Here is a 14021-nt window from a genome sequence, read left to right as displayed (position 1 = left end):
CAGATGGAGAGGGTTTAATCCGAACAGGATCTCCAGTGATGCCGTTGGGCATGTTCTCATTGCCCCAGTGATACACATACAGGCCAGTCTTTAGAGTTTTTGTAACCCCCTGGCTTGTGTGCTGAATTCAGTTCTTTCTGCCCAGATTACCGCCCCATAGGTAATCATTGACCTTACTATTGCAGTATATATCTAAAGTAGTGTCTTCGGGCTGCAACCACATTTTTGCCTGCTACGGACCTACAAGTCATCAGAGCCCCCGTGGTTTTCCGACAAGTCTTTCCGACATGTGTCTTCCAGAGTAATTTTTGGTCTAGCGGAATTCCCAAATATTTGACCTCTGTTTCTCGTTTCACCTCCATGTCATGTAACTTTATGGCTCTCAGGTGATCAAGCTTATGTCTTCTAGTAAATGGTACTATCGTGGTTTTGGCTGGATTGATCCGCTATTTCTTTTGTTTCTATGGCATCCCGTAGTATATCCGTCAGCTGATACAGAGCAGTTTCAGTTGACCGTCCTGCCCGGTAAACGTGTTGACAGTGATGTAGGGGATTACGCTTTAGAACGTCAGTTCTAATATAGTTGTCTATGACCTTCTCTATCGTTTTGAGTTCGAACGATGTTAGGCAAATTGGTCTGAAAGATTTAGGGTGAAAAGGATCCTTTTTACCCGCTTTCGGAACAAAGACCACTTTTGCCCGTCCTCATGAAATGACTTCTGAAAAGCAGGTGTACTCTGTCCTTCTCATTCTCGGTAAATGTCCCAATTTTCTTCTTGAAACAGACAGCGGATATTGCCCCGTGTTTGGCTAAAGCCTGGTTGCTATTGTGATCTATTCGATCCCTTCAAGAAGAATTTTCGTACCTCTGTTCTCATTCTGGTCAGAATTCTGTTCCACCATGGTACATCTCTTGATGATTTAACTGTCTTAGCCGGACACCCTCCAATTCCTGACCAGCGCGTTCATTAGAGTATTTCCTAGAGTTGTGTCTAGTACCTCCTGTCTAGTGCTGGTCACAACTGTTGGAGTGTTCCCTATGTTATATCTTTCTAACTTATTGCTAAGAATAAATCAAAGAAGGTACTCAACTTTTCAATTGGTTTCACTGCTTCCCAAGTTTTTGTGATGGGCGCTGGCATCGCAGCCGAGGAGAAGTGGTAACCCCCTTTTTTCGCAGTACTTCACCAGTTTAGCGACTTGCTCCGGTGGAATCCGGATGTCGTCTTCTGGGAAGTATCCCGATACCGCGACTGCCTCTCGAGTGCTCCTCCCGGCTTGAGACTTGGGTAGCCACGAGATCCCCGTTCAGGAACTCTGAAAGACATATATATTTTAAATTACGTTTAAGAAATATGTAAGCTCTTGGTTTTTCATAAGAAGTGTCCCAAATTACCTGCATGCTTCCTCATTGCAAACCACGAATCTGCCCCCGGTACACCCAGAGCTCCTGAGCCAACACTATTCCAATGTTCTCCTTGGAACTTGCCCTTGCGATTACCGAAAATGCAGCTTTGGGATGGTGGAGGTTTATTTGGGTTATGTTAATGCTGGCCTTTGGCTCGTGTTTATTTTTGGAGCTCTTCTCCACTGTCGGAGTATCGCCCTCCTCCTCCAACATGTCGCTTCCCTGCGCGTCGCTGTCCACCATGAGCCCTAAAAGTGCTCGGTCTAGGTCGTCCAGCTTCTGCTCTTTACTGTGCAGAGGTCTACTTCCTTGGCTGATCCAGTCTCTTCTGCCTCTATGGCTTTCAACACTTCGGTATGCTTTCCACCCGGTGTCTCCTGCAAGGTGTCTTCCATCGGTTTTTACTTGTGCACGTGCACAGGTATGTTGCCAAATCGATAGATGGTATAGTAACTCCGACGTTTGATTCCTCTGAATCTGCCTAGGGCAATCGTTCCATCTGAGGCAGCGTCTGTCACATCTTCTTTTTCTACCATAGATAAGCTGGACTATCCTCATTCATACAAATATTAGGCTGGATTTTATCCACCACGTGATGATCATGGTATTGTTAATAAATTTCGTCTTTATGTAGGCTACGGAATCGTCTATCTTCCTGCGGGAAAACCAGCAATTCTTTGGAAGATTCTTCTCTCAAACGCAGCTCTCATTTTTCTGTAGCCTTTGTCCCGTTCACAAGCGTGGTCGGCTCGTCGTGATCGGTTGTGCCGGTTTGTTCTATCAAAGGCCTGATCTGGATGCAGTCGCGTGTCTTTCAAATCTCCATCCAGCGTATCAAGCAACCGTTATTTCGGTCAGCTCTTTTGGTCGCTTATCATCAATTTCGATGTTCAGATTAATCTTTGCAAATGAATTCTCGTTAGGCTTTTACAGGCTTGTTCTTTCCTTCTTGATCAGTTTTATTTATTGCCGTCTGGGAAATTGTTTGGTTTAACATCTCGAATGTGTCTGTGAGTCCACCAGTAGAGTTTTTGCTGAGGAAAGTGCAACATTTCAACATTGAATCATAATTTATTCTGTAGAAAGTTTTCCCTGTGTGGATGATGTACTTACACCTCTACAAAAATTTATCGGTCTATAGCTTTCGCTGAATCGCTTGGACCTTGCTGATTTCCTGCATGCTTTGTTCCTAGCTGGAATAAAATTTCCTGGTGGACGCTGTGGGGATAATCTTCAAAAAATGCTAAGACATATTATGCGCCTGCATAGTGCTAGTAAAAGTCAACCACAACTGAATCAAACCCGCTTTTTCGCTACGTATTGATACCATTTTTGTTAGTTAGTACCATGCGGAAATACGCAAACGTTTATATTTCGCAGGTCACCAGAAAGTGCGGGCGTAGGAACACCGGCTACCGAAATATGCTCTTCAACTCTGTGAAAATAAGAATTGCAAGAGTGTAACCGACAAAAACTACCTCATGCAATCCCGTAAGGCTTGGCCGCTTCTTTTCTTCTGACAACATGGATTTGCAGTCGTGTCGTCCTCGTTGGAAATATATACCCTTCATCCCCATAACCTGTGCATAATAATAAACAGGGGTGTGAGGAAAAATTTAGACTCAGGGTAAATAGGTAGGTAGGTATCAGTGCCCGCTCTGAGTAGCCCAAATAGGGCTGTGGTGCACCGCTTTGATGCCACAAACTCCTAAGACCATGACTGCTGTAATGAGGGCAAGGAAGCAGAGTTCGGTTGGTTCAGATCTCCAGTGCAAGCCCATTTTGATGCCACAAACTCCTAAGACCATGACTGCTTTTTTTTTTCCTGAGGAGGTGGAAATCTTCAAAAGACACTGGTCTGGACACACCAGCGTGTGGGATTTTTACCCACTAAAACCACCCCCGACTCCCTCCCTACCCCGCGGAACCACCATAAGGTATTACATCACGGGGCGGAGTCAGCTCACTCTAGCTTAATCCCATTTCTTCTATACGCGGCGCACGTGACCGCGCTTTTCTCCTTTCCTCTGCGTTTCGCAATTTATCTTGAATAGATGCGATCATGCAGTTGACCGCATCCCAATTCTCTTGATGTGCTAGCATTTTCGACACCAGATTTTCTGGTACCAGCACCTCTCCTAGAGTCTCCTCTAGATTCCTCCTTTCTTCCACAAATCTCGGACAGTGGAAGAATACATGCTCTGGGCCCTCTGGGACTCCATCACAATTTGGACAGTCGGGTGAGGTCTCCAATTTAAACCTGTGGAGGTATTGGAGATATCCTCCATGTCCCGTGAGAAACTGGGTGAGATTATAATTAATCTCACCGTGTCGTCTCTCCAACCACTCCTTGATGGCAGGAATGAGCCTGTGAGTCCACCGACCCTTTCCCGAACGTTCCCACCGCTCTTGCCATCTATTTATGGATTTCTCCCTCTCAGCATTCTTCGTCTGCGATAAGGAAAAGATTGGCTTCGCATGGTATATATTCGCCATCTCATCTGCCAAGATGTCAATCGACATCATTCCAGAGATGACGAATGCTGCATCATCTGAGACAGTCCTGAAGGCAGAGCATACCCTCAGAGCTGTCCTCCTGTAGATTGCATTCAGTTTGCTAGTGTTAACTTGCATCCGTAATGCCTCGCTGCAAACTGGGATCGCATAGAGCATGATTGAGGTCACCACTCTGGCTATAAGCAACCTAGAGGTATGCCGTGGCCCTCCCACGTTCGGCATCATCCTCGCCAGGGCCATACTGGCAGTGGATGATTTATCACAAACATACTGTACGTGTTGCTGATAGCTGAGCTTTCTGTCTATCACCACCCCCAAGTATTTGATGGTCGGCTTGGAAGTGATGATATGATTCCCGATTCTAACACAGGCGTAGTTTCTCTTCCGGCGCTTTGTGATGAGGACCGCTTCTGTATTTTCCTCCGCAAGCGTCAAACCAGAGCTCTCCAACCAGCATTTGACAGCACTGATTGCCTCGCTCGAGTATAACTCAGCATCTTCAAGATGCTTTGCGACAATAACCAGTGCTATGTCGTCAGCGTAACCCACCACTGTGGCTTCCTCCGGAAGGGGAAGATTAAGCACATCGTTGTACATGATGTTCCACAGTAGTGGGCCCAATACGGAGCCCTGTGGGACACCCGCGGAAACAACGTACTCCTGCGGTCCGTCATCAGTGTCATACCAGAGCCTCCTTTCAGTTAAGTAACTATCGACGATAGCAGCGAGATAGGCGGGAATACCAACCTTCGCTAGGGATCTGCGTATTAGATTCCAATTGGCCGAATTGAATGCATTTTTCACATCCAGGGTTACTACCACGCAATATTTGCTGGTACTACCCTTTCCGTGAATTGCATCTTCGGCCAAGCCAGTAACCAATTTGATGGCATCAATGGTTGATCTGGCTTTTCGGAACCCATACTGCCGATCTGAAAGGCCGCCTTGGCCCTCAACAACCGGGAGTAATCTATTATAGATTACCCGCTCTAACATTTTCCCCACCGTGTCTAAAAGACATATGGGTCGGTATGACGATGGTTCACCTGGAGGTTTACCAGGCTTAGGCAGAAGTACCAACTTCTGTCGCTTCCAAGCCGCCGGAAGTATTCCTTCGGACATGCACGCTTCGAACAACTCAGCAAACATGTCCGGCCTGGATTTCACGGCAAGCTTAAGGGCCTTATTCGGTACTCCGTCCAGGCCCGGCGCTTTATTGTCTCCTATTCTGCTGCAGATCTCCAGTAGTTCGTCTCTGGTGACTGGAGGAATTGCCGTCACATTCAGAGGTGGTTGGAATATGTCGGTGCTCTCCTCTTGCTGGGGGAATAACCCCTGGATGATTTTCAGCAAGAGGGTGGGACACGTGATCTGCGGAGAGGAACGGCCTCTGAATCGTTCCATCACTATTCTATAAGCACTCCCCCACGGGTTTATGTCCACTGCTGAGCAGAGCTCCTTAAAGCATTTCCTCTTGCTTCGCTGGATGGCGAGCTTGAGGGTTTTTCGGGCTGCCTTATAGGCGCACTCTTTCTGCCCCTGATCGACTCTACCTATCGCCCTCTGAGCCGCTCTTCTGGCTCGGTGGCAGGCACATCGAAGACCGGTCAGTTCATCATTCCACCAGTAGTTTGGTCTTATACTGGGGAATGAGCACCTCCTAGGCATGGACGCGTCACATGCTTTGGCGATGCATTGAGCCAGATGGACTGCTCTTTCCGTAGAGGCGCCTGCTTTATCAGGTTGATCTAACCACACCTGTATGAAGGTCTGCTCATCCAAAGATTTTGCAGACCAGCCTGAAACCTTTTTCGGTTTCGGGCATGATAGCTCTTTGCCCTGTGGCTCGACACATGTCTCAAAGAAGATTGCCTGGTGATCGCTGTGGGTGTAGCGTTCGCTGACGCACCAGGACATACCATGCGCCAGGGAAGGGCTGATAAAGGTCAGGTCTACAACCGAGCCTGACCCCCCTTTCTGAAAGGTGTTTACAGCACCTTCGTTAGCCAAAACTATGTCCATCTGCGCAAAAGCTTCTAATAGACTGCGCCCCTTAGCATTTGATTCTCTGCTACCCCACTCTAGGGCCCAAGCATTGAAATCACCAGCAATCACCTTTGGACTTCGTCCCCTTGCGTCGAGAACAAGATTATCAAGCATTTGCTCGAATTCAGGCAGTGTCAAACTTGGTGGGGCGTAGCAGCTGTATACATATACACCACTTATTTTCGCCCACACAAAGCCACTGGCTGCCTGGCTTCCAGTAAACTGTATGGCCTGTCGACCACAAGCCCATATCGCCGCTCCACCAGTCGAATCTGTGACCCATACGCCACCGTGACGGTTTCTATACGGTTTACTTATGATGGCAACTTCCATCTTAGATTCGAACGTGGTCTGCTCAAGCGCGACCCTGCAATGGTTGAGGTTTATTTGAATAAACCTCATTTTCTCATTGCAGTCAGCGCCTTCCTAAATTCCGGACATTTGCCACTTCCGGCAATGTGCCGGTTATCCTGTCCCTCTTTTGCTTCGCACAATAGGCATTTGGGGTCCCTATTGCACTCTCTGCCAATATGGCCTTCTGCATCGATCGGACCGATCAATGCTGCTGGTGCATGCCTTCGCGAAGTGCCCAAACATGAGGCATTTAAAGCACCTCTTTAGTGAGTTTGCTCCCTTAAACGGCAGACAACCCATCCAATCCGAACCCTTCTGGCAGCCAACAACATCTGTGCTGCCTCCGCTGGCACTCGTATGGTGGCTGTTTGAGTGCCACCATAGGCTTTTCGTAGACCGACAACAGACTCCTCTGTAAGTTCTTTCAACTTGAATTGCTCCTTCAGAGCCGTACAAATTTCTCCCTTCGATGTAACTTCATCGAGATCCTTACATTGTATATAGATCTCATGTTTTTGGGCACGCACTGCGGCATTCTCTCCAAGTGAGTTTTCCACTTGAGTGCGAAAATCATCAGTTTTGCCACCGCTGGATCTTTTCAGCTCGAACATGAGATCCCCTTTCTGGGTTCTTCGGATTCTGTTCACATTTCCGCTCAGATCTTTTAGGTCGGGATCAGCTTTGACCTTTTTGTGTATCTCCGCGTAGGACAGATTGCCCTTACTGGAGATAACAATAGCGTCTGGACGAGTTCGCACTTTTGCTTTTCGTTTCGCTTTTTTGTTGGTAACTTTAGTCCATCCATCGTTTTCGTTCGTCTTGGGGTTCGCAACGCTGGTCGAGGTTCCTAGATTCGTTGTGTGCTTTCCTCCTTCTGAGCTGTTGGTGTTGGTTTTCAGGATGTCCTGTCCGCCTTTTTTCTCTTAGGCGCCTGCTGATTATTTAAAGGATCCCCCTCTTTTTCACGTACTCGCTTATTTCGCTGGGATTCGATGGTAGTACGGTTAGGCGTCACTTGGGTCGCTTATGATACTGTTGGCACAGCGGGGTTCGGTGTGTTCTTATTATTCTTTTCCTCCATCTGTGATCTATTATATAGGACTCTAATAGCCCTCACCATATTCTTTATGGCTTGGTGCACGTTGTGCTTGTCCTTGATAAACTCGGATAGCTCAACTATTTTTGCCCCAAGCTGGGTGAAGGGGAATTCCTCCGGATCCGGACTCTGCTCCCTATAAGTCCCGGCAAGGTTACTCCTTTTACATGGTCCTTCACTTTTGGCCTGTACTTTATCCTTCATCGTCTTTGGCATTGGTGGAGATCTCAAAGTTGATGAGCTTCTTTTGAATGGATCTCTTTCTTGTTCCTGGAGCACCTCCTGCTGTCGAGCATCTTGAACATGTGCGGTGCGTGTTGTCACGATTTTTGTTGTCCAAAAAGCTGCTTTTAGTTCATCTTTGTTTGGTCTTGTTATTGGTGTTCTCGGTAAAGTCGTACTTCGCTTGAATACCTCCTTCTCCAGATCCAAATCACTTATAGCATTATATGCCAAGGTGGCCAAGTTGTCCACCACCGAGGCACTGCGGCCGAGGGATATCGACGACCGCGAGCCCGCTTACTCACTCCCAAAAGCCGCCGGTACTGGGGTTCCGAGCCCCTGCACCGTAAGTTTCCTCCTTCTCTCGTCTTCCATGGTGGTTTTATGTTCTGGGTATCCTTCTCATAGCCATTTTGGTCCTCGCACCAGAGATGAGCAAATACTACCCCATGCACAGTCAGAAAAGGAAAGTGCATGAACACATATTTACACATCAATAGGTATGCCCCAATCTGCCAGCTGGGGTCGCGCCTGATGGGAGATCTGGCCACTCCTCACAGGAAGACCATGACTGCTGTAATGAGAGCAAGGAAGCAGAGTCCAGTTGGTTCAGATCTCCAGAGCAAGCCCGTGGCATTCACGAAGGAAAGCAGCTCTCCCCTCCTGCAGCTAGAAATCTCTCTGAGGTCCCCAAAGGATGGTTTACCTAGTGTCCATAGCCTAACTCTAGCTAAAACTGTGTCTGAGGGTTCCACCTCTTCTCTGCTGCTTCGACAATGCGAATTGTAGGGTATGCCGAGCCTTGCGGCATGATCCCCTATGCACGCATCTGGTACAAGAGCTCTCGTGATAAGGTTTGTTGTAGGTGAGCCAAATCCTCCTTGACTTGGCACAGGTAGTGAACCTTCGCAATCTGAGGTCTGTGGCTGCTAAGTAGTACGAGTAGATTCCACCCTTGACAATCGCTAGTCGGACACAGACTGTATCTACCGAAGTTCTGCCAAAATCGGAGCCGCGACTGGCCAATCTGTCATCCCGCTCATTCCCCTCTATGTTCCTATGGACGGGAACCCAGAGGTGGGAGACCTTGTGCATGCCGCCCAGACTGTTCACGGGATTCTGCACTGCCCCACCAGCCTGAAGGGTATCGTTGCTGAGTACAAGGCCTTAATAGTTGCTTGGCTGTCGGTCAAAATGACTATGTTACCCTTGGGGCTCGGATCATGCTCCAGCTATCGATAGGTTTCCAGTATCGCCAGTACTTCCGCTTGGAGGAAACTGGCAAAATCTGGGAGACCATACGACTCGGATACACTGTGTGTATTCGTACCGATTACACAGATTATATTTGAACACGTAACACGCTGCTGGTCTTCTATTCTACCCTGGTTGCAAATTCCACAGCAAAGTTTTTCGTGAAGTTCAGCTTGTATGTAGCATACTCCGTGGGGAATGCCCAGTTTTCTCGAGGTACTTCGTCTAGAATGTTACTATGGGCCTAGGGCTTGTGTGTGTGTGTGCTTCTGAGCACTCAGGCCGTGTTGGCCCATTGTACTCGCCACCCCCGTCTAACGGAATATTCCGGATTCGTTAACGTATCGCAGGATTTCCGTTAGTGGATGTGATGCTACCCGTCGTAATTGGAGAACATCGGCACCAAAGATCTGATGCATCCATAGGTGGGGCATTCACATAGGAAATGCTCCGTGGATTCCGCTTCCTCATTACAGGAGGGACACGTATCATCTTGAGTAATTCCTATTCTGAACATATACCCAGCTAGTGAATTATGGCCTTTCAGAATGCCCACAATACTCCTGCAAGTCCTCCTGCTTTTCGACAGGATAAACTTTGCGGTACGCATGTTGGGTTCTGGCAGAAAAAATTTGGTGTGTCGAGCAGCATTTAGGTTCTGCCACCTGTCATTATGGGAAGCTTGTTCCCAGTTTTTGAAAACAGACTTAGCCAATGCTACTGATACTCTAATTACTGGCTCCGGTTCCGGCATAGGGGAGATTGACCCCTCTTTCGCTAAAGCATCCGAGATTTCATTTCCCTCTACGCCACAGTGACCAGGTACCCAGAGTAGTTCCACCGTATTGAATCTAGAGATAGAGTTCAAATGGTTTCTGCATTCCTGAACGATTTTCGGAGTGATCAAAGGACTACTCAATGCCCTCAATGCAGCTTGGCTGTCACTGCAGGTTGCGATGCGCCTGCCCTTCAACTGCTCGTCAATCACCCAGTTTGCCGCCCTTAAGATTGCATAAACTTCGGCTTGAAAACCCGTTGCATATTGTCCCAAAGGAAAAGCCCACTTCTCGTTTTTATTCGAGAGGTAGACTCCGGCTCCAGAATCTTCTTGTGTTTTTGACCTATCGGTGTAGAAGACTTCCGTATATCCCGCCACGCATTCCTCTGGGTCTTCCCAGTCGTCTCTACGCGGCCTAGGGCTTCATTGTCCACCATTCAGACCCACGTAGTCTGACGGCACTGCGCGCTACAACATATTTAATATGGAAGTCTAGGGGGAGGAGATGCAAGAGTACATTAAGAGCCCCTGTCGGGCAGGACTGCAGGGCCCCAGTAGCATCTGCAGGGTAAATAGCAGTCGCTTTATATTTACATTTGGAATATGAGATCCTTGATATAATAATAGGAGCCGAATGGTGCATTAAGGAGAATTGTGGTCGATGCTAATGGTAAGATATTAATAGGTTTGAGGAATTCTTCATTGTTAAGCTAAGGTGAGAAACGAACTGCAGTGTTACGAAAAAGGAGGTCATTCCGATGCAGTTTCTTCCAATTTCTAGTCAAATAAACATTTGATCGATCACATTAATTTCATGATACCTTCATGCCTAGCAATATTTCGATTTGAATTTACTTGGTCCCAACATTGTTCAAAGCTATAAATTAAAAATGCACCAATTCCACCATTCCTATTCAGTGTTTCACCTGAAAATTCAGTTCAGTGGCCAATGTTTTCATCTGTTCTATTTCACGTTGCGCAAAAGAGTCGGCTGCACTATCATCCTGCTGCCATCCCACTTGTTTTCGCCGGAGCCCGCACGTTCGCCTCGTCGCTGCACCGTACTCGTCATGTATTCCCACATCGTATGTAGTGCGAGCGAACAAGCGAGGTTATTCCTGCGTGTGAAGTGTTTCGCGAAAATTTTTTCCACTGGCATTTTGTGATCGCCTCGAGAAAAGACAATTCCCGTTGTTTGTTGCGTGAACTAGTGGTGGACAAGTGGAGGGTCAAGCGCGCCGCAATTAGGCTACATTAACGGGTTGTGCTTCATTTATGTGCGGAGATTGCGGTAGGTGACAATTTTCATCTTGGCTGGGCGCAGGGGGACGTGAAAAAGTGCTGAATCTTGGCCGCGGCGGAGTCTGGACGATGTTTGCGTTGAATTGACGCCAGAGCGGATTGGGAGCAAAATCAATAGACGATCGGTCAGTGAGGAGTCGGTGGCGTTTCGCGTTAGATCTCGAGATATTGGAAATGACGTGTGTGGGTTAATATTTGCATTTGAACAGGCGGAAAAAGCAAAGAAAATTTTTCGGTTCCAATAGAGCTTGCGGTCGCGGTGCGATGCATGCTCGTCGTTTTCGGATGTAGTCGGCTGGGCTTCGTCGCGTGAGACGACAACGAGCGAGTTGATCTCGGTCGGCCGATTGTCATGTTGTCGTCGCGAAGCAAGTTTTCGAACATGGCGGCTGTAAATTCCAATTCGCCTCAAGCTACTTGGGTTTGAAGTGACCGGCATTGACGGTGGAGTTGGAGTGTGTGGAAATTTCTTGTGGGCATCAAAGTGGAAATATTGCTCGTTGTGAGTTAATTGTTATAAGACGCAGGGTGCGAGGTGCTGGCGACTTCGCTGCAGACGACTAGGAGACAGAAGTGTTCGCAGGACTGACAAGCACTTTTCGCTTGATAACTGTATCGAGTCGCCTTTTGCTGTCAATAGGTGCATATTTGTGTTGGCAACACCGTTCGGCGATCTTTTAGGCGAATTGAGAGTTGACGTGAAAATTTCTTGACAAAAAGAATAATTGAAAATTGTCGTGAAAATTATCTATAGTCGATGCTTGGTGCTCGCGAAATTGGGGATTGATTGCCGTTCGTAGTTGGTGATTTTAAAATTTTCGTATGGAATTGTGCGTACGCAGAATATCAATTGGAAAAATTTCGTCGTGATTCCGTCATCGTCTTGGCAAGTCTTTCCGTCCTTTCCCGTTTTCATTCTTCGCTGGTTCTTGAATTGCTCTTCCGTCACTGTTTCTTTACGTTTTGATCGACGGGCCTCATTCGGCTACGATTTTTGCTAATTTTCGCGAGAAAATTCATTGGGCAGAAGGTGTATTTGTGCGGCCGACTTGTTAGAATCGCCCATGGTCATGAGTGAGATGTAGTTGGAAAACGGAGCTCGAAAAGCAGCTGAAAATTTTTGACACATGTGTTTGTGGAATCGAGTTTAAAGGTTGAAGGATTTTAGGGAGTGTGGGCAACGTTCGTCGCAAACGTGCTAGGGACTTGTGATATACGCGGAGTCGTTCCGATTCCTCGACCATTTCGAGTTCAAGTGGCTGAGTAACAACAAACCGACCAGACAGGACGTACGAGTCGTCCGTCGTAGTTGACGACGGCTTGCTCCTTTTCAGGGGTTGGGGGTGGCATGCCACAATCGCCTGATCTCGGGCAAGCCAAGGCTCCTGATAAGTCCTTGCCCGAAACATCGTCATCAGAAAATGCAAACGAACCCAATCAGACATCACCGACAGTAGCGGACTCGAATAATTGTGACAACAATATGACATCGACTAGCAACACGTCCGGCGGAAACTCGAACAACAACGCAGCTTCCGGGGCGTCTCAGGAAATTTCAAGCAAAGTAAGTAACCTAGACAAGAATAGTTTGAAGATTGGCTCCAATCAATGGAACGTCGAAGGCTGATTACGCCCCAAATTCAAAATTCGTCTTGCAGACCCCACGTACATTCACTTGTTCCCCCGCCGCGCATCGAAATCAAATCGTCAGTGTCATAGAGAAAAGGCTCGCGAAAAATGTTCTATCTCACCTTGAATTGTTCGATAACTTTATTGGCGAACGAGCAGAGGCCGACCGGCCTGCCTCGCCTGCTGACGGAATGTCTAGAACACAGTGTGCACGGGCCTGTGGGCTCAACGGCGGGCGACTCCGTGCTTGACAGTTGGTTTATGCTGTCATGGCTAAAATCATGTCACGTTAATTGTGTTTGGCCGTTTTATGGAACGTAATTTCATTTGGCTGTAACTGCGAAGTTGCCTCGCAGCCGATTTTGAATTGGTTTTGAGCAAACAGTTTCTGTTCATGAGCTCATGCGGGAAAGCGAACGCAGTGGTCTAGTGACAAATTCGAGACCTCGGTCAACAGTCGTCGGCCGGGCGTGTGTACTTGTTACGTGCCGTTGCAGGGGATGACTTGCCTCTGGACGGAGTAGGCACCCGAAAATAGAATGTTGACACTTCTTCATGGCGATTGAAACAAAGGAATTGAATCAATTGTTTTTTGTACGAATCGCTTTGATGTGATTCACAATGCAACGCGTGGGTGAAGGAGCGCAGTTTTGTAGCGTACAAAGTTTCTAGATGTCTCCTAATTGCCATAAATCCTGCAGCACCGGATGTCTCCAGCGGAAGACCTAAATTAGTAGGGCAGAGAGCAAATTGATGCGATAGATTTTTATGCTTTGCGAAAAGGAGTCAACTGGAGTGCACTCTTTTGAAGTGATTTCGATTTTATTTTAAGGTCTTCCATCTTTCACTCCTGATATGCATTCTAAGTATGAATACTAATTGGGGAAATAGCTTATTATTCCGAATTTAATTCGATATTCGGGTCCATATCGATTGCAGTTCATTTTCCACTTCCTCTGAACTCTGATCACTTCTAGCAGGTAATATTCTTTTTCATCTCCATAAAATCTCAGCGATAGTCCCTCCTCACCTAGTCGAATTGCGCACACGAATCTTTTTTTTTTCCTTTTGAGGGATTTGATTGTAACGTATCTACGCAGAGTTCAATATGCCAAGGGGTCATGTAAAAGTGGACAGTGAACGTTACAATCTACAACTTTCTTAGGCTACTTGGTCGCAATGAAAAGCACAATGAACTCTATGGAAAAATGTAAAAAGCATCTAACACGCAACATAATCGAGCTGGACAGTGGGAAGAGTACGAAGGTAGTCTGAAAAGTTCTAAGCCTAAAACGACAAAAAGTATTAAGTTAAATCCGTTTTTATTTTGTGGCATACTGTAATTTCGATTCAATTCATTTTTTCATTATTTCATATTTTTTTAGCATTTCCGAATGGTGGTTGGCGTTTGAGTC

At 47.1% G+C, this 14021-nt stretch overlaps 1 protein-coding gene across 2 annotated transcripts in view; it reads left to right on the top strand.

Annotated features, from left to right (window-relative positions):
- The first annotated feature begins 10742 nt into the window (after window positions 1-10742).
- Window positions 10743-14021, top strand: part of LOC119656171 (putative uncharacterized protein DDB_G0282133) — a 56354-nt gene continuing 53075 nt past the window's right edge. The window contains exon 1 of one of the 2 annotated variants that reach the window (XM_038062517.1): window positions 10743-12541. In XM_038062517.1, coding sequence (XP_037918445.1) covers window positions 12326-12541 — 216 coding nt within the window. In that variant the 5' untranslated portion in view covers window positions 10743-12325. The remainder of the gene's footprint in view (window positions 12542-14021) is intronic. The other variant, XM_038062518.1, reaches the window with a different exon arrangement.

Source organism: Hermetia illucens, chromosome 4 (genome assembly GCF_905115235.1).
Source record: "Hermetia illucens chromosome 4, iHerIll2.2.curated.20191125, whole genome shotgun sequence".
Taxonomy (NCBI): domain Eukaryota; kingdom Metazoa; phylum Arthropoda; class Insecta; order Diptera; family Stratiomyidae; genus Hermetia; species Hermetia illucens.
The sequence above is the reverse complement of the archived record's forward strand: the minus strand, read 5'-3'. Positions and strand labels throughout refer to the sequence as shown.